We start from the raw sequence: 18,235 nt of genomic DNA on the forward strand, positions 1-18,235 counted from the left end.
TGCAAATCTTAAAGTTTTTTCCTAATTTTTACACGCCAACAAGGGCGTTCATTCATTAAAAACCGGTTGGACCCGATGTGCTTCTGCAGATCGATCTGCAAACTTTAAAAACCAGCTTTTCGTCCCGGCGTGCAGTGAGATACCGGAGCGGTGTTCTGGATCGGCTCGTCTGGACGGTGTTTGAGGAGGGCGCCCCGCTCCTGGCTTCCGGGTCACGTGACGCGAGACGTAAGGCACGTCGAGTCTCGCCGTGAAGAATTTGAAGGAGAGAGTTTTGTTGCTCAGCAGGAGGGTCCGCGGCGGCTTCTTCTTCTTCTTCTTCGTCTCGACTTCAACTTTAGTTAAAAAGGTTCCCAAGTCGTTTTTTGTTTATTTTTATCGTTCGGTAACTTGACTCGGGATGTCTGGCGAACACAGGGAGAGACAAGAGGTGAGCTAATTCAAACCTCCAAACTACTTTCCTCTCTTTAGTCTTAACTTTTTTCTTCTTCTCGCAGCTTTAATAAACCACTCGGTGGATTTGGTGCGATTTCCAGCTCGTTTTATAGTTTTGCCTGGCTGGCTGTCGTGTTCGCTAACTAGGGTTGGTTTTATTGTTTTATCCCGTCTGAGTTGCTCGGGTCCATTCACAGCATGATGGTTAATTATCACTCGTCTTAAAAAGCATTTAAAAGTCAGCTGTACGGGCTCTTAACTCCATGTGCGTCCTCTTGGATAATTGGCATTAATTTGAACAACAAAACACAAGTTCCTATAAAATAATGGGACATTATGGGCATAAATGAGCAGGATTGTCTCATTTGCATGGAGGGGGTGTGGGGGTGTTATATGAGCATAAATCCTTCAGAGGATGATATTTAATTATCAGCAGTGTATTAGTTGTCTTCATATAACCTGTTTACAACCTAATGATCAGTTTGCATTGTGCTGCTAGGACAAGTGTTACCTGTGGGTCTCTGTGTCTTAAATGGACTTTTCCTTTTATTGCTGTTTAGAAATAATGATTTAAAAAGACCAGTGACTGTGATTAAAACTGTTCATTTATTCCTACAAGTGCATTTTAGGCAAAAGATGAAAGAAAATAAATGTAATGTCTTATTGAGGACCTTATTGGTTTGATTAAATGAGGGCGATAATGATTTTGCTCTTGTCTGTGTGTGTGTGTGTGTGTGTCTGTTTGGTGCCAGTGTAAGTCGTGAGCCACTGGACGAGCTTTAGCAAGCGACCGCTGGACATTCGCCCACTCAACGTTTGCAGTTTTTCCAGATATCGATGTAAAGTTTGGTGCGGCCGTAGCTGAGACCGATCCCTGACACACACTCTGAGCGCCGACAGCTTGAGCAGGAGACTTGTTTCAAATGTCGCCCTTTAACTGTTTGGAGCCAGCCCATTTCAAGATGGCCGTCATAGCTGACTGACCCTAAATAACACAAAGATGGCTGCGATTCAGTCTTTTTCACAGGGGCTGTCCTAAAATTTGGTGTACTTGTAGCTGCGAGTCACTCACAACGCGTAGTTCAAGTGCTACACATTACACAAGAGGTTTGCTTAAAACGTTTGGAGTTATTTGTGTGTCTGTTAGCAAAATATCTCATAAACCACTGGGCAGGTCAACACAATACAAGTCAATACAGCTAATCAACATTAGCCAACACTAAAATGGCTCTAACTCAGTCAGTATAACAGATATTGAGCTAGAATATGACGTGGTAGTAGCTAAGAGTCACGCTCTGAGCAGCATTGAGTGATGTCGTGCATAGCATTGTTTGCGAGGTTTGACCAAAACGGCAGCAACTCTGTCATTTCTCAGTCTAAAACTCCAGTGTGAAAGGCGGCGGGCGATAAGCATCGCTTCGAGAAATGCGTGGCCTTTAATGTTGAGAAACGTTCAAAAATATGTAATAGCTGCTTTGGTTTGTAATGTGTTACACGCCGCCTAGGAAGAATCCCAGATGCTTTGCGTCAGCTGCGGCCGCCCGCTGGTTCTTGAGTTCCCTCAAAGAACAGAAAACAAAAAAACTAAGTTTAATGTTGCGGGCCTTCGCCAGAAATTCGGCGTAGTTGACGTTACTCGTCTCCGTCCTCCTCCAGCTCCCCTCCTCTTCTCCCCTGTGACTCATGTGGGTGTTGGGCTGAAATAGTTTGGTGTAGTTTTACATTCCTTATATAGCCTCTGAGGACTGAAGGGAGGCTGAAGGCTTGCCTGTGTCACACGCAGCAGCATCAGAAGGGGCAAGACGAGAGGAGGGGGGGTGTTAAAGTTTGCCAGCAGAGGCAGAAACTGCTCGCCCCAGCTCACTGACTCGCCAGCTTTCTCCCAGGTTTGGGCTACAAGCCGGCCTTCGAGGATAAGGTAGGTGGTGGAGAACAATGGCACCTGGTACGGTTGAGGAAGAGGAGGAGGGGCGAGAGGGCTTGAGTAGGGGGGTGCATGTGAAGGGGGGGGAGAGGTCAGAGGTCAGGTCACAGTGACAGCCAGCGACGAAGCTCAACTCAGAAAGCAACCAGATTTTTCTAAGATGACCTTATGAGGATCCTTGTCGTTAAATATCAGAAGTAGAATCTGCAGAAACTGGTTCATGATGTTGTGACGTTTTAAAAGTAGCCCCAACTATGAGAAATGCTTCAAATCTTATAAAAAGCATATATGTGGATGGATTATCTAGTTTCGTCCAGTTCCTTTGTGATGATTTAAGTGTTGTATCTTTATAAACTCTGTCGTACAAAAAGGCCTTCCAATAAGGGACATTTAAATGTGCCGATAAATGCTCCGTGGAACGATTTGCATGACAATTTACCCAAAAGGTGGGGCGTGATCTTTCTTTTCTTTTCTGCAGGTTTGCTCTGCTCTCACGGTCTTGTTAGAAATTAGGATCAAACCTAATCCAATCAAAGAAATATTTAATGACGTAGTGTGTTTTTTTTTTTTTTTCTGAACGTTGCCAACAGTTTAAACTCCTAGAAACAAGCTGAATGCTATTTTCTCCCCTCTTTTTTTGTCTTGTTTTGGTTGGAATGTGTTTTTGTGTTGGAAACAAAGCCACACAATCAGCAGCGGAGATAGCTGGACAAAGCAGGAAGGAAAGAAAGGCTTTGGAAACCTTTTCCTGGTTTTATTTTTAATTTAAACATTTCCTTTTTTTTTCTACCCCCCACCTCTTTTCTTCCTCAAGGCTATGGACATGTACACTGTTACCCTCAGTGGCCCAGCGCCCTGGGGCTTCAGGCTGCAGGGAGGGAAGGACTTCAGCATGCCCCTGACCGTGTCGAGGGTAAGAAACAGATTATAAACAGCTTAATACTGCACAGAGTTTGTGTTCGTTGACTTCTTGGTAATACTCTTGATAATACGCATAAAAGCTTCCTTTGGCGAGCTTCTATTTGAAGGTTTGGCTGATTAACACACGCCACTGGCGATAACCGGCTTGTTGAACAGGCAGTGACCCCTGCTGAACACGAGTATTGTCTGCAAACTGTGACGTATTTTCATGCTACTCCAATTTCTTGTTGAATATCCTAAACCACAGGTCCTAACACGCGGATCCTTTTTTGTCCAAAAATACCCCTCGCCGCCCTCCTCTTCTCGTTAGCTCACCTCTTATTCCACAGAATACATTTTCATATAAACCACGGTTGCTGTTTATGAGATCCCCAACCTTTTTTCTTTTTTTTTTTTCCAGGCCTTATAAGTGCAAAGCTGCTTTGCCTTACAAACATACAGGCTCGCACTCGCAGCCACACGAGTGCTCACGCAGAAAACAATTCCTGCATTGCAGCCAGCTATTTCGCTAGCGGAGCCTCCTTCTCTGCGGTTCACAAGCTTTTTCGCCGACGTTCAGATGGGAGACAGCGTTGGTTTCGTTTCTCTACGATGATAGAAAGTCAGTTTTAGGCCCTGCGTGTTGAAGCTCCCATCTCTGTAGTCAGAACAGAAACGAATCCCAGCAGTCAAATACTGTATTACGTGTTGCTTTGATTAATTTGGCACACAGCGTCTGCAGTCTGTTGCAAGCAGCATCACATCATGGTGTGTGTTTAGCTGATGTAATCCCATGGCGGTGGCAGCAGTTATCGCCATCCGTGTCAGTACACGTCTTGCCTTTGCTCCGCTCTCTGGAAGGCGTCTCAGTCAGAAGCACAATGGCTCCTCCTTTGGATTTGGGACCACAAAGATCTTCATTCATCTACAAAAGGCCAAACAGCTCCACAGACCCTATTTGATAAATCAGCCCAGACAGAAGCAGAAATATTTACAGGGCGGGCATAGAGATGTTGGCTTAGATATATTTCAGTCTAGACAGGCAAGCTCACACTTCAGGGTAAATATAAATAGAGTTCCCTGTTAAACAAGGTTATACTCCCAAACTACGAGTGTAGGAGGTTTGTTTCTCTAGAAACAATTGATTATTATCCTCCCTGACGCTTTCTACCATCATCTCTAAGTACTGAAGATCTAAAACTTGCTTTCCATCTGGGGTAGGAGGAAACAAATCAAAGGGAACAGTGTATTTAGAAGTTTGAATCGTTGTTGCTTTAGTCACGGATGTTCTTTCTTGGTTCTCATCATGGTTCTCAAAAAAGAAAGGACAATAGGATAGAAAGGGTCAAGCTAGGGGAAATAAACCTCAGTGTTACGGTATACCTTAGCAACAAGAAGAAAAGTCTGGTCTGTAATCTCAGGACTTACATTTAATGAATTTTAGTGGGTGGCCTAATATCTTTTGGTGCCTCGAGGCTGAAGAGATACGAATCTTAACGCAGACAGTAAGTTAAAAGCCATTACAAAATGAAGAACATGTGGAGTGACAGAAGAAAAGGCTTTTAGTATCTCAGTGAGACGGAGAGATGGCTCGCAATAACTTCTGAAAAATCAATGTTTTTTTTTCTTCAGCTTAGAGTAAATGATGATTAGCACTGATTGAAACTGGACGTGAAAGGAGGCAGAGTGTAAAAGCCACGAATAACTTCATATTTTATCATTTACCTTCCGTTTGATGGACCGCAAGAAGGTTTTCTGTTGAACTTTGCATCGATTTGGAAAGTTGTGCATCCCTTGTTTCCTCCTCCTAGTTTAGATGTGCCACAGGTTTCTGAGCGCTACAAACGCTCGTGTTTCCCTTTTCCCTGCCTGCGAGCTCGGAGAGCCATGCTTTCTCAGCATTCCAGGGATTTTTCCTCATATCCACCCCACCACTGCCAAGAGTCAATCGTCTCTGTCTCCTCGCCGCACTCGTGTCTCTTATCCACACGGTGAACTCCTCCGCTCTCAGAGGGATAGTCTCCTGGTGAGATCAGAGGAGTGACGGCCATTACTTTTAACCCGCTGCGAATGGAAATGGGGGGAAAATAAATTTTGGAGGGCTTAGCGGGATGCGTTTTTCACTCACCGCCTGAAAAAGATTCACGACTTTTGATTTAAACGTCGCTGCTCTGCGTCGGAACCGGCTGGTTTTCTTTACTTCAAACATAAAATGGAAACGAGGGGGGGGAATTGTGTCACACAGCATTTCCAATGAAAGCAAACTGTGATCCCAAAGACACCCCCCATCTCCACTCACCTCTGGGACTTTGTTGCTCATTAATAAGGCAGAGTTCCTGCTCCAAGCGGGAAAACGTTACATGGCGTCTCATCAAGGACACCTTGTAGGACACTTCCAGCTTTCAGACTCTGACATGAGGTCAGATTTTCTGCCACGATAATGAGACTGGGTAGGTTGAACATGAATTGTTTACAGCTCTGCGGGCGTTTCAATCAGCATAGTGAATTTAGTCTTACTTGGCATTTAAAGAGACTCCAGCTATTCTGCATCACGTTTTCCATAAACCCGTCAAGACGCACCAGAGAGAGTACACCTCCTAAAACATTTAGTCCTGAAGTTTTCACCGTGCAGTTTAATGGTATTACTGCATCAATAAATGTGGACTGGAGTTTCTATTATTTCCTGCACCTTCAGGTTCTAATGCAGGATTATTGCTGTAGTTTTGTAGTTTTCCCAATAACACTGTATGCCACCATCGCTGTTTCCGTTTCAGTGCAATATTTGCAATAAATGATGCTGAACACAAAAAATTTCAAGAATATTTCAAGAAGAGTGACACTAAAACAGCACAACAAATTGGACGCGTATCAAAGAGAACTGTAAGTTTTAAGTAAACTGTTTTTAACAAAGTGTCTTAACTACACACTGTAATAATACAGAAGTATAAACTGCAGCATCTAAAACAAACAAATCCAACCCAGAGGAACCTCTTATGGTGTTATTTAGCTCTATTTCCTTCTAAAATACTAAACACCATGGTACTGTTTCTCATTGGTATGAAGAGAAAGTTATGGTTGTTTTAAGTGGGGTTCTGTGGAAATGTTATGAACAGTTAATATCTTACCTGTTGTGGAAAGCTCTTTGAATGACCTCACTTGGAGAATAGACATTTCTCACGTTTCCTGTAGAGGATACCACAATCGCTCTGTCGTGACGAATTGTCAACATCTTTTAATCCTTCACAGTCTAATGTAACCCACCCCTAGTTGTTGCCATCTAAAAATTTTATAGTGATTCATGCAAACGCTTTTTAATAAACCCTTACATCACCATCCGTTTAGCATTAGCCAAGTTATTCTGAGAGTAATTTTATGATAATCCTGCTGGAGGTGGCCCAGGCTGCGATGGAAATGCTGCGATTATTTGTGCTTGAGAAAAACCATGGAATTCTGTGGAACTAACAAATTCATGGCTCATAAAATAGCACTTCCAGGAACTGCTATAAAACCTTTGAGATTAGCGTTATTTCAAGATGGCAGCAGCCCACTTTGGTCTCGATGTGCCTCCGACTAGCCTTTAGCTTATCAGTTTGTCAGAATTAAACACCATTTCTCTAATCAGAGGACTTTCAAAGAGCTGTCTACAACAGGTAGGCTATTAATTGTTAGTAACCTTTCTTCAGAACCCCTATTGTAAAGATTGGAACGCTTGTTTTATTGATGATGGGGAGCTTCAGTTGTTCTATTTATGCAAGAAAAATGGGTGCTGAGTGTTTATCATCAGTGACATGTTAATTAGCCGTGTTCTAATCATCTTAAATAGAAACAAGGGATCCGAAGTCGAAGCGTATTCATTAAACTCCATACTGATCATTAAAACAACCTGAATCAGGACCCTGATTTGATACTTGAGATTGGACTGGGACGTCCCTACTTGGATGTATTAGTTTAAAGACATTCAGTGTACCAACGTCTTCGATACATCTAAAAATCCCTGCGGTGTCCAGTTGATTTCCTGCTTGTCATAGTCCCCACCCCCCCTCCCGGCACTCTGTTTCTAGGACCATCGGAGGCAACCCTGCTTTAAGTCAAGACTATTTTTTTTCTGAGTTTGAGAAGTTCTAACAAATATCTGACGCAGATCTCGTGCCGCCACGCGTTATTGAGCCACGACGTCGCTCTTGAGCACCACCTGGTTTCCATCAACACCCGCATGCCACGCCGCCGACATCAGAGCTGAGGAGAAACTTAGAGATGATGTCACACTAATAAGCAAGCAGAGAGATTTCTGAAAACCACTCCGGTTCACAGCTGGATGTGTGACAGAATGTTATGTTTCTGTTTCTCTCAGACTTGAAGGCCAGCTGTTGCTTCGTTTCTGGCATTCTCTCTCTCTCCCACACAAACTGTGAGGAAGACCGCCTCGTTAGAGGGCTTTTTTTTTTTAATAATTCAGTTTGTTCTGATAGATTGGCCATGGGGGCTTTTCTTCTTGTCAGATATGTTGTGGGTTGTGGGCAGTGTTTTAAGGTGAGTTAGTGTTGGGTGTTCCACTGCAGTCATTATGGGGGCACTGGGGGGAATCACATACTTGCAGGTTTGGTTTTCTATTTCTCAGAGTGATATTTATGGCTTTGCATCAGCTGTGCTGTGTGAGTGATGTAAGGACAGACAGTCTCTCAGCCCCCAAATAGCCCTGGAAAGAATAAAATTGAGATGGTGCAAAGTTACACAGCCAGTATATCAACAGCTGTTGATAAACTTTGCTGCATTTTTAGCAAAAACAAGCGCAGCCTGCTGGGAATAAGTACGAGGCACTGGCTCACCTGTAATGTCACTTCAGTGCTGCATGTAGTGTGATGTATTCAGAAAGGTTGGCTAAAGCTTTGAAATATGATAGCATACTAAAACGGTTCTGCTGCTGCTCTCTGCCAAAACGCTTTGAAACGGCACATGAAGTGTGAGGCCAACTACTTAGATCCGTGGAGACATGGATAGCCCGGCACAAGAAGCTGAACAAATGTCACGCCGTTAACTGTACGTTTGCTCGAATACTGTTAACACACAGTCGTGTTACACATGCGGAGCCTGCATGTCCAGAAGTCATCTTTGCGACTTGCCCGAACAACGGATTTTAAATCCCCAGTATGCACGCCGAAAGTGTGTCGCAAGAGCAAGCGCCGGTTTTCCCCGTGTCCTTCCCTGTATTGATGCGAGGCGGGGAGGACGAGGCAGGTATAGGGTTTCTGTCCGCCCCTTGCCGACCAAAGGTCTGAGCGCAGCAACTTTAACTGCTGCCTTCTCAAGTGAGGAAGCAGCTGCACTCTGAACCCGAGCCAGAGGCCCAGGTGTCTGTGTCCATCAACACAACCCACACACACACACACACTCATGAAATATACAATTCATCAGCTCAAGACTTGTACATTCATTATTTCTTTCCTCTTCAAGAGATTTAGATGTCAGCAGTACAATGTAAAGATGTCATGTGTGAGCGCCCCCACCCCCAAAAGCTTGGAATGTGTCACTGCTAGTCCAAGAAATTCTTTCCTTTACTTAAAGAATGTTTTATTTGTTCTCGAAGTTGAGATTTCCAAGCTCTAAGTTGAAAGACGCAACACTTTTCCACCCTAATTCTGAATTATGGTTTAGAAAGATGGATATTCCTCACAAATCCCAGCTTCAAACCCCAACACGGCTGAATTATGCACAAAAAGCTGTGATGGCTGCAATAGTAACCCTTTTATTTTCACTTGTGTTGCTTTGTGTTAAACCTTTTGTAGATATACGTCTGTACATCCTCCATTTGAATGTACTGAACAACGCTGCTATCATGCTAACGCTGATATATTGTACTGCTAATAACAGCTATCCATAACACAACAATTAGTAGATCCTACAGGTTTTTCAAGTTGCAGCTGAAGCACAGGTAAGTTGGGTGTGGCGTCCTTCCCAGAGTTCCGACTTTTAAAGAAGATGACTGCATTGTTTAACGTCTGTCTCATGGATAACTTGGTGTAACCACAAACACAGAATGAGCACCTCTTGCGCTCCACCATATTTGACCTTCTGATGCGGCTATTGGGGTTTTCTGGTAACATTCTAATAAAAAGTTTTAGCACCAGTTTCAAACAGGCCAAAATGCTGATGCTGTTCTCAACATCCTCTGTAGTTTCGATGTTATGTTCATTTACAGGTTTTGAACATGTATATAGGAACCTTTCTGTGGCTAAAAGTTGCAAAATATGTTGTTTTTTTTTCCATTTGCACAAAGGAGTCCTTCTGCTTCCATTTGAATACATTTTAAAGTGAAGGATTGTGGGTATTCCACCTCTAATACAACCTGTAAAGGCTAACAGCACGAGGATGCTCGGTGGAAATCCTGACGGGTTGAGAAATATCTGGAATGGAGAGGGTGGATAATCCCTGCGGTGTCAGTTGTCGGTACTTGGCCACACCTCAGGTCGTTGCACACGTTCAACCCCTGTCAAGCATCACAAGACAAAAAGCAGGAGCGCATCTCTTTGTATTAATCCTAATTGGCTATTATATCGTTATTAGTTTAGGAACATAATACATCTCATGTATTATGTATCGTATGTGAAACCTTGTAAAATTGGAGGAAATAAGCCTTGCTTAACCCTAAAAGCTTCCACTGACTGCAAGTCAAAGGCCGTTGAAACGATGTTTGAACTTGGCTGTAAACTAAGTGCTAATTAAAGTCCTCTGAGCGGTGCGTTTGTTTAGATTTTTAAACTCTGGCCTGTTTTCAAACTGTCTTGAGCGTTTGTTTTCTTTGCGGAGTGCAAGGTAGTTTTGTTCATCCGGAGCTGTCGTCAACTTACGGTGTGTGCGTTCCCTCCCCCCTTCTCACGCAGATGTCTGTTTTTAATGTTAAAATCAAAGCGATATCTTAGCAGGAACATGGTGTAAAACTATCGACTGTACTGCTGAGTCCTCTGAGCTTTTGATGAACTAACATTTGTTAAGATCTGTGACATCAGAGGGTAATTAGATTTTTTTTTTGGACAGAAATTGTGGCTCCTGTTCACTTACCTGCTGCTGAACACTTTGTTCTCTAGTTATTAAATTGACACAAGTCTCGGGTTTCGTTCGGTAAGCTGACTAAGCTCTTACTGTTCATGATTCACCGTCTCCGATCTGTTTATTAGAGGAAGTAAAGGACATGGCAGACAGGGTCATATGTTCACATGGGCAAAGCCATCGGCGTATGTTGCGTTCAAGGCGCTGTCCCCTGACTTCAGCTGTGACTCACACGCCCCGCAGCCCGTCTGACAACCCCTCGGGATGATGTCATCCTTTACCTGTCAGAGAGGAAAAACAAAAAGGTAGATGATGTGACTAATGGGAACATCTGGGCCTCGTCTGCAGATATCAGACACGTATCTTCCAGTCCGGAGCCAAGTCTGCTGTGAATCATGCGCCGTCGACTGATGACGTCACGACAACCTTCTATCGGCCGCTTCCGGCGCTGCTGAGCGAAGGCTCAGACACGCAGCCACCCCGGGTTAATTATTAGGTGTGAACAGACATTACAGCAGGGACAAAACAAACAGGAGTTCTGGTGTAGATATGGTTGAGGTCCTGTGAGACAGCACAATGACTGACAATTGTAGAGACTTTTTTTTAAATGTTTTTTTTATATTTTTGAGACTGAACAAAGCTGTGTTGTCTGTTGATTTGAAAATTTTTTAATTTCTTATTATCAAAACTGTAACTGTTTCCCTCTCAAAACTGAATCAGTATGATTGATGCAAACATTATATCTGTAAATAACTCTTTTTTTTATATATATAATTAGGGAAATTTTGGGGGTGGTTGATTAAATCATTACTCAGGAACGTTAAACACTTATCATTTTGTTCCTAGAGACAGATGTTTGCCACATCTGTACAGTTTTTGTCAGCTTGACACTTTCATCATTTCATCATTGCTTTGACTGTAAAGCATTTTGGCCAAGCTCGGTTGTTTATAAATAAAATCGACAATGACATTATTTCTAAGCCTTATTAGGGTAAATAAAGTAAATGATTTAAATTCCTCCTTATATATTGAATAAATCCTTAAGACATTTTACTAAAATAACCTGATTGTGGAAGACTGGAATGTATAAAAACTTCAATGATTTAATCATTTTTGTGTAGAAGTAGCACATTAAACAACCTCAAGGGACATTAAAGCTTATTTTTTTCTGTATATGTGTTTGGATAGGTTGAAATAAAGACGTTGCTTATACTTAGGCACAATCTGATTTTTTTGAAGCATATTAAAATAAGTTAATTTTACGTTTTAATTGATTAAATTTGCGATCAGCAGTGGGGATTTTTGTCGAGACTAAAGTTGCACCTCTGTCTCCGGAGCTGCCTCCTTCAAACAGGTTTTTTTTAATTTAATCCTCCTATAATGTCCCGTTAAACCTTTCTGCTGATAACCCTCCGCCTGAATCCCTGTGTTTTCTCTGCAGCTCACTCCGGGTGGGAAGGCAGCTCAGGCCGGAGTTGGGGTGGGAGACTGGGTGGTCTCCATCAGTGACACCAACGCTGAGGAAATGACCCACGTGGAAGCACAAAACAAGATTAGAGCAGCAACAGACTCCCTGACCCTCAGCCTCAGCAGGTAGGTTGTCTGGCAGCACGTGATGCAACAAAATTGTACTTTTATCTCACGCACACAGGAGCATAAATCCCTGCAGTGTACATACCCTCCTTCATTTTCATTTGGACAAGATGAGATACCATAAAGTCCTTGAAATACTCCCTTATAAGACAGATAGTTGCAAAAAACATTATCATCACAGAGTCCACTTTCATTTCGCCCGAGGCGAAGAGTAGTTTCAGTTCAAATTCAGTTTTACTTCACATCTATTAAAAAAAAAAGGTAAATTTCTGCCGGAGAGGTTGATTTTGATCCTTTTTGTCTCTTTCTTTGTTGACAAGCAGAATATCTAAACGATCTAAGCTGAACAGGTTACAGTGGAATTTAGTGAAATGAGGCAAAAAAAAAACCCAAACAGCGGCTGATATTATGAATCTATTTACAAAGCTGCGGTGCACACGCTGAATTCTTTTAACTTATGACACTAATATTTTCCTCCTCGTGCCTGAGCTGAAACACTGGCCTTTATTCTTCTCAAATGAGCCATTCTCAGAGGAAACCTGCGTATTTTTCATTGTGCCTCGACTTCAAAATGAAACTAAAGACATTTTCCTCTGATTAAAGCAGTCTGTCTTTAATTCTGGGCCAGGAGATCTTTTAATTAGCTCTGAATAGCCCTCCTACAGGCAGCACTTATACCTGCTCAAATACGTCTTGCCGGAGTTTCTTGACAAAGTGTCTCTGAACAAAGGGGAAAAAATGTTTCATCAGTGCTTGATTATGAAGAGAGATTTCAAACCAGGAGAAAGTGGGGGGGGAAAAAAGAAGATATCGACTTGCAAAGTAATAAAGATGAGCTTTCTGCTGCCGTGGGACTCATTTTGATTTTTTGATCCTCATAAGTAATGGGAGTAAAGCTGCGTTATCTCATTCACCTCATTGTTGCCTGCCAAGAGACTTGGCTTTTTAATTTCTTACACATCTTCTTTGTTCACTCAGTCTCAGAGGACGGCTGCAGGATATTTAAAGTCTCTCCAGAAAGCAGAGCTGTTACTGCGTTAAATAGTTTGAGATTTAGAGATTCTGCTTCGCACTAAATAGAACCAGGGCGAGCGATTGGTGCGTTCTTATGTCGCAGATTTCACTTTGAAATTCAGTAAAGGGGGAGTTCTGATCTTTAGAAGTGTTGTTCTGTGGAAAGACTGTGTACAGTTAATGTCTTACCTGTTGTAGACGGCTCTTTAAACAACCCCAGTTTGGAGAAACTGTGTAATTCTGATGGGAATGACAAGCTAAAGGCTAGTCAGAGCCTTAAAACAATTCCAGCCTGGAAAAGTTTCATAGCTGCTCATCTGACTGTCATCTCCTAGCCTTTTCACCACCATCAGTTTAGGATCACAAGGTTTTTCCAGCAGAAAAAATGTGATAATCCTGCCAGAAGTGCTTCAGCTAGCTGCCGCAGCCGCCATTTTTCTCTTGCAAGTAACCACAGAATTCTGTATAAGTAAATCTGATGGTAGTGAACAGTTTATGAAACAGTGTTTGAATGAGCCGCTTTGAAATTTTAAAGATCAGAGTCGTTTTAAGACGGCAGCAATGCTCAGAATAGAGCATTAACTTATCTGTGGGGTCAAAATTAAACTTTATTTCTCCAAACCGAGGTCATTCAAAGAGCCGTCCACAACAAGTAAGACAACGATTGTTAAACAGAGCCTCACTTCAGAAAATCTGAACTGTCCCTTTAGGGTGAAACATTCAACATTTATTAGTTTAAGCTTTGATGGTTTTCATAAATCATTGATCTTTCCCTTTTTTTTAGTTTGTAGTTGGAGCAAACAACATAATTCTGGAGGGAAATACCATCTTACAGGAAGTAATAAAATATTTACACAGTTTTTTTTTTAATATTTTATCCATAAGAACAATTCAGTACATCTTAGAGGATTTTTACTGCATTCTTGTGTCTAATTACTCAACAGTTCCTAAATATTCCTGCAGATTAGACATAATAAGATACTGGTAGTATTGTTTGTAAATAACTGATTTTATCATCATTAAATCAACGATGATGTTTGAAGATTTTCTTTCACACAGAGAGAAACATAATGGTCTGATTGGTTTGTGTTTTAGAGTCAAATGGGAAAAAAAAAATTAAGTAAGATAGGTGACACCAAGTTCTTGGCACAGGTTTGCCTTTTTTAAATGCTTGTTAGTAGTTTTTTGTTAGTTACTTTTTAAAAAAAATGTAAAATGAACAGCGGAACATATTGTTGTCTCACAGGTCTACTTAACGCTTCGCCGCTTTTACCTTCATTTCATTGTTATGATTGTTTTTGTTTAAAAAAACAGCAATATTTTTACTTCCCTCCGTGACTTTCCCTCCGTTTCTCATCTCCTTGAGTTCAGCTATTGTAAACACTTCACATTCTTCCACTCTTTTTTTTTTTTTCTCTTTCTCCATAGACGACTCCCTTCCTGTAAATCCCTGGTTTCTTCACTTGATCTCACCGTGTCCTATTGTTATTATATTGAGAAAAAAAGCCAAGTTTTTTTGTTTTCCTGCAGCTTTTTTCATAGAAGAGCCGTCGTGGGTTTTATTTATTCGTGTCCCGACTGCTGCTTTATTTCACGAGAGGAGGACAGCTGCGGAGCGATGAGATACGCTTTATTGTTTGGTTTAATGTCTCGTTTTGCTCGGCGTCAGTGATCGTCTTGGGGTTAAAGGTTTAAACTTCATCCAGAGCTTTTTTTAAAGGAAATCACCACGCTGCTTTTCACCCCAAAGTTTCAAACTGAGATCATCTTATGATGAGAGATGACTCATCTTCTGCAGTGATCTAATGAGATCTATCCTGACGATGACTCTCAGCTACTACCACATCAAGCTTTAGCTCAATATCTGTTAGTTTTTAGGGAAATCGGACCTTAGATCTTCAGGAACACGTTGGTTCTGCACCTTTGTGTTTCACCGTCACCGATCGGCCCAACGGGGACACGTTTGGAGTGCGCGTTAGCGTCGCGTGGAGTTGATTGGTGTCACCGGAGAGTTCATTGTGCTGAAATTTTCTGACTTTATCTGATGTGGGCTTGAAAGCCAAGCACGCGCCAACCAAAATACGTGATCCATGAAATGATCTCATGCGGCGCGCAGGTCGAGCTCACCCCGGGCCGAGCTCATTTCTTCCAAGAAAGGGTGATTTAATCATGTCCATTTCACTGTGCCAAAATAAACACGGCCTTCACACACATTCCTGATACCCTCCCCTAACGTTTGACTCATCAGCTTCTCGACGTAGACTGAGAGGTTTGCCCTGCTCTCTATCTCCTCGTTGCTGGTGTTTTCCCGTCTTTAACGCCGCTCTATTAGGCGACGACATGCTGCCTTTGTTATCGTCACAGGAAGTGCCGCTTCGCTTGTCGTTTGGCGTCACCGTGGCCTGAAATACTGCAAGCAGCTTCATTCCTCCTTAACGTTGGTAAAGCTTCGTTCTGGGGAGCAGCGGCCCACAGCTGAGTACCTCTAGGTTTAGATGAGCCGCTGTGCCGCTTTGAACGCTTCGACTGCAGCCGAGACTCCTTCAAAGTTTTAGCCGTCAGTTTATCACACGACGTCGTAATCTTACTGTTTTTAAACCTCTTTTGTTCTGCGTCGTTCCTCTCACTTCATTCCTCTTATTTAACAATTTATAACTCACAGTTGAGCTGCTAAACGGTAGCAGCTCGATTATTGATATGTGAGCATGGATTGGAGCCCACAGAGCATCGCAAACATAAATAATTGAACTTTTTATTTGAATCTCAGTTCTCCGAATGTATAAAAACACAAGGGAAACTCTAACCCAAACTCACAGTTTTAAATATTCTAAATGCATTAAATTTTTTAGTTTTATTTGAATTATTAAAACAATGATGCTGTCTGTTGTCTGTGGAGAATTACATGGTGATATATTTAGAATAAAAGATTCAAAAATATATAAATCAGATTTCATGCAGGTTACAGTAGATCTGCCATTTTTGAACTGCTTTAAAATGTTCGCTATTTGAATTGGAAACAGTTTAAAATGTATTTAATAATCAGCCAGAACATTAAAACTCCCTGTAGATGTTGACGTGTCAAAGTGACGTTCACATGAACGTCAGAACCAAAATGTTCCTGCAGAACGTTGTGTTTTTATATAATCATTGATGTTTTTGTCATTTATTTCCCAAGGAGAATCAACAAGGTAACATCTGATTTGTGTTTTTGTTTTTTTTTTTCCTCCTCAGAGCTCCTAAAACAGGTGACGACAAGAAGGTAAGGCCATATTTATCTGCACTAACCTGTTTGTGAACACCTGGATGACTTGGCATGGTGTGCTGCAGGGACTTTAAAACTTCTTTTTAGTCCCTCCTCACTATTGGATTAAACATGGTTTTGTGTCACTTTGTGTTTAAATTCGTCTAAATCACCTACATTGTCCATGCAGCGCGCTCTAATCAAGCACCAGTGAGTTGCTGAATGAGTTATTTGCTGGATTGAATGATGCTTTTTGAAAATGCTGTAGATTTTTTTTTTTTTTTACACCTTGCACAATTCCCGATACCAAATAAGTGTTGATGCGTTCAGTTTCTCTGTCAAGCCTTTTGGCATCCTCTCTGCTCCACTGATTGCAGTTTTCGTAGAACAATGGTGTCATGAACTGGTTTATGCGGCACACTGTTATGAGCAAAGCAACCGGCGCGTACAAACACAAAGTCAATGTTCCATTTTAGTAGGCGCACTTTTGCTGTCCGCGCATAATTCTCAGCGAGAAATCTCATTAGTGAGCGATGTGGGTTTTTCATGACACATTCTCACTTTGAGCGTTTTCATTTTTAACTGCAGCAGCAGATTACTTTGGCCACTCCCTGGCTGACAGCCAGCACAAATAAAAAAGCAGTGTCCGCACTTCTTAAGCACGTCTTCTGTGCGCAGAGAAAAGCCTCGCAGGCTTTGACAGAGCTGCTGCCGCTGCCGCCGCTGCCGGAGGATGCTGTAATCATTCGCTACGAGAGACTGGAAAAACTTGACCAGATTGCGCAAGAGCAGAACTTTTCTTTTTTTTTTTTTAATTTTGAGCATGTCAAACGTGTAACTGCATGTTGTGTGCCCTGTGCTGCATTGTCTTCCTTCCTCCCCCCCCGCAGGACTCGCTTTCTGCGCCTTCTGTTCAGCCAAAGTACTCCTTTGCCCCGAGCACAACCATTAACAAGATGGCGAGGCCGTTTGCAGCAGGTGGTGCTAGTGCCAACTCAGGACCCGTTATTAAACCCGTGGCCTACTCACCTAAACTTAACACCGCGCGCTCACAGGGCCATGCCAGCACACCACAGCCACACAATGGGTAGGTGAAAAAAAACAAACAAACACCGTTACCTCTGGAGCAGCAATGTGACTGATGTGGTTCTAATGGTATTTGTCTCATTATTCTGGCTTCTCATTAAAAAAGAGAAAGTAGCTCCTTCAGGATTGAGAAGAATTTAGTTCAGTCACTGCTGCGGTGTACTGCCAAATTTATGTCCCAGAGTAAGAATCATTACAGAGAAGGTAAACATGGCTAATGTATGCTGACTCACTGCAGAGATCAACGTAATCACTTTACCACCAGATGGCAAACAAAGAATGTACTTTAGATTGATGTGATATAAACTGTACTGTGATAAACTCTGGAGTTTTTAGTTTCACTCTCTGCAGTGGGATGTACATGACAAACAGCTGATTTAACTCACATTATTGATGGCCGTGCCAATATTCAGTCACTGCTCTATGGGCCTGTTAGAGCTGCTGTTGCTCTAAGTGTTTACTTTCCTTCTTTTAGACACAAAACAACAATATTGGTGGTGTAAATGTTAGTTTTAGTGTCATTTGGTTGATGTTCAGTCTCCTGGAAGTTAATTAGTTCAGGTCAATCCAAAGTCCTTGACTGTCTGTGTGCAAAAAAAAGAGAAGTTTAAACAATGTTTTATATAAATACACAATATAGAGCAAGTTTCTTTGCAAAACAACCTTTCATTTTTGTAGTGGTTTGGTATTTTAACGTGGAAATGGGCTTGAACGTTACATCTTGGAGAGGAATGTTAATGTTCACCAAAAAAACAACACATTTAAACTTTTGCTGCTTTCCACTTTGGACTGAATAGTACTTTTCAGCTTTTAGAAACTGCGTTGCCTTAACATTTGCTCTAAAAACCTTACTGCATTAATCAAAAGTCATGCCCCCGGCATTGTGTGCAGTCACCTCCACTTTCTATTGTGCTTTAGGCTTTTGTGAGGAGCTCACCAGGAAAATTACATTCAATTGGAAATTTTGTTTTCAAGTAGCTTGTTTATCTGTTGATGTT

General features: G+C 42.0%; 1 protein-coding gene across 2 annotated transcripts in view; it reads left to right on the forward strand.

The window, feature by feature from the left end:
* The first annotated feature begins 253 nt into the window (after window positions 1–253).
* pdlim7 (PDZ and LIM domain 7) overlaps window positions 254–18,235 on the forward strand; it is a 35,760-nt gene continuing 17,778 nt past the window's right edge. The window contains exons 1-5 of one of the 2 annotated variants that reach the window (XM_017426653.3): window positions 254–430; window positions 3,174–3,272; window positions 11,745–11,896; window positions 16,142–16,169; window positions 17,042–17,238. In XM_017426653.3, the coding sequence (XP_017282142.1) occupies window positions 401–430; window positions 3,174–3,272; window positions 11,745–11,896; window positions 16,142–16,169; window positions 17,042–17,238 (506 nt within the window). In that variant the 5' untranslated portion in view covers window positions 254–400. Of the gene's footprint in view, window positions 431–2,192; window positions 2,354–3,173; window positions 3,273–11,744; window positions 11,897–16,141; window positions 16,170–17,041; window positions 17,239–18,235 lie in introns of those variants that run through there. The other variant, XM_017426654.3, reaches the window with a different exon arrangement.

The sequence above is a fragment of the Kryptolebias marmoratus genome, linkage group LG9 (genome assembly GCF_001649575.2).
Source record: "Kryptolebias marmoratus isolate JLee-2015 linkage group LG9, ASM164957v2, whole genome shotgun sequence".
Classification (NCBI taxonomy): domain Eukaryota; kingdom Metazoa; phylum Chordata; class Actinopteri; order Cyprinodontiformes; family Rivulidae; genus Kryptolebias; species Kryptolebias marmoratus.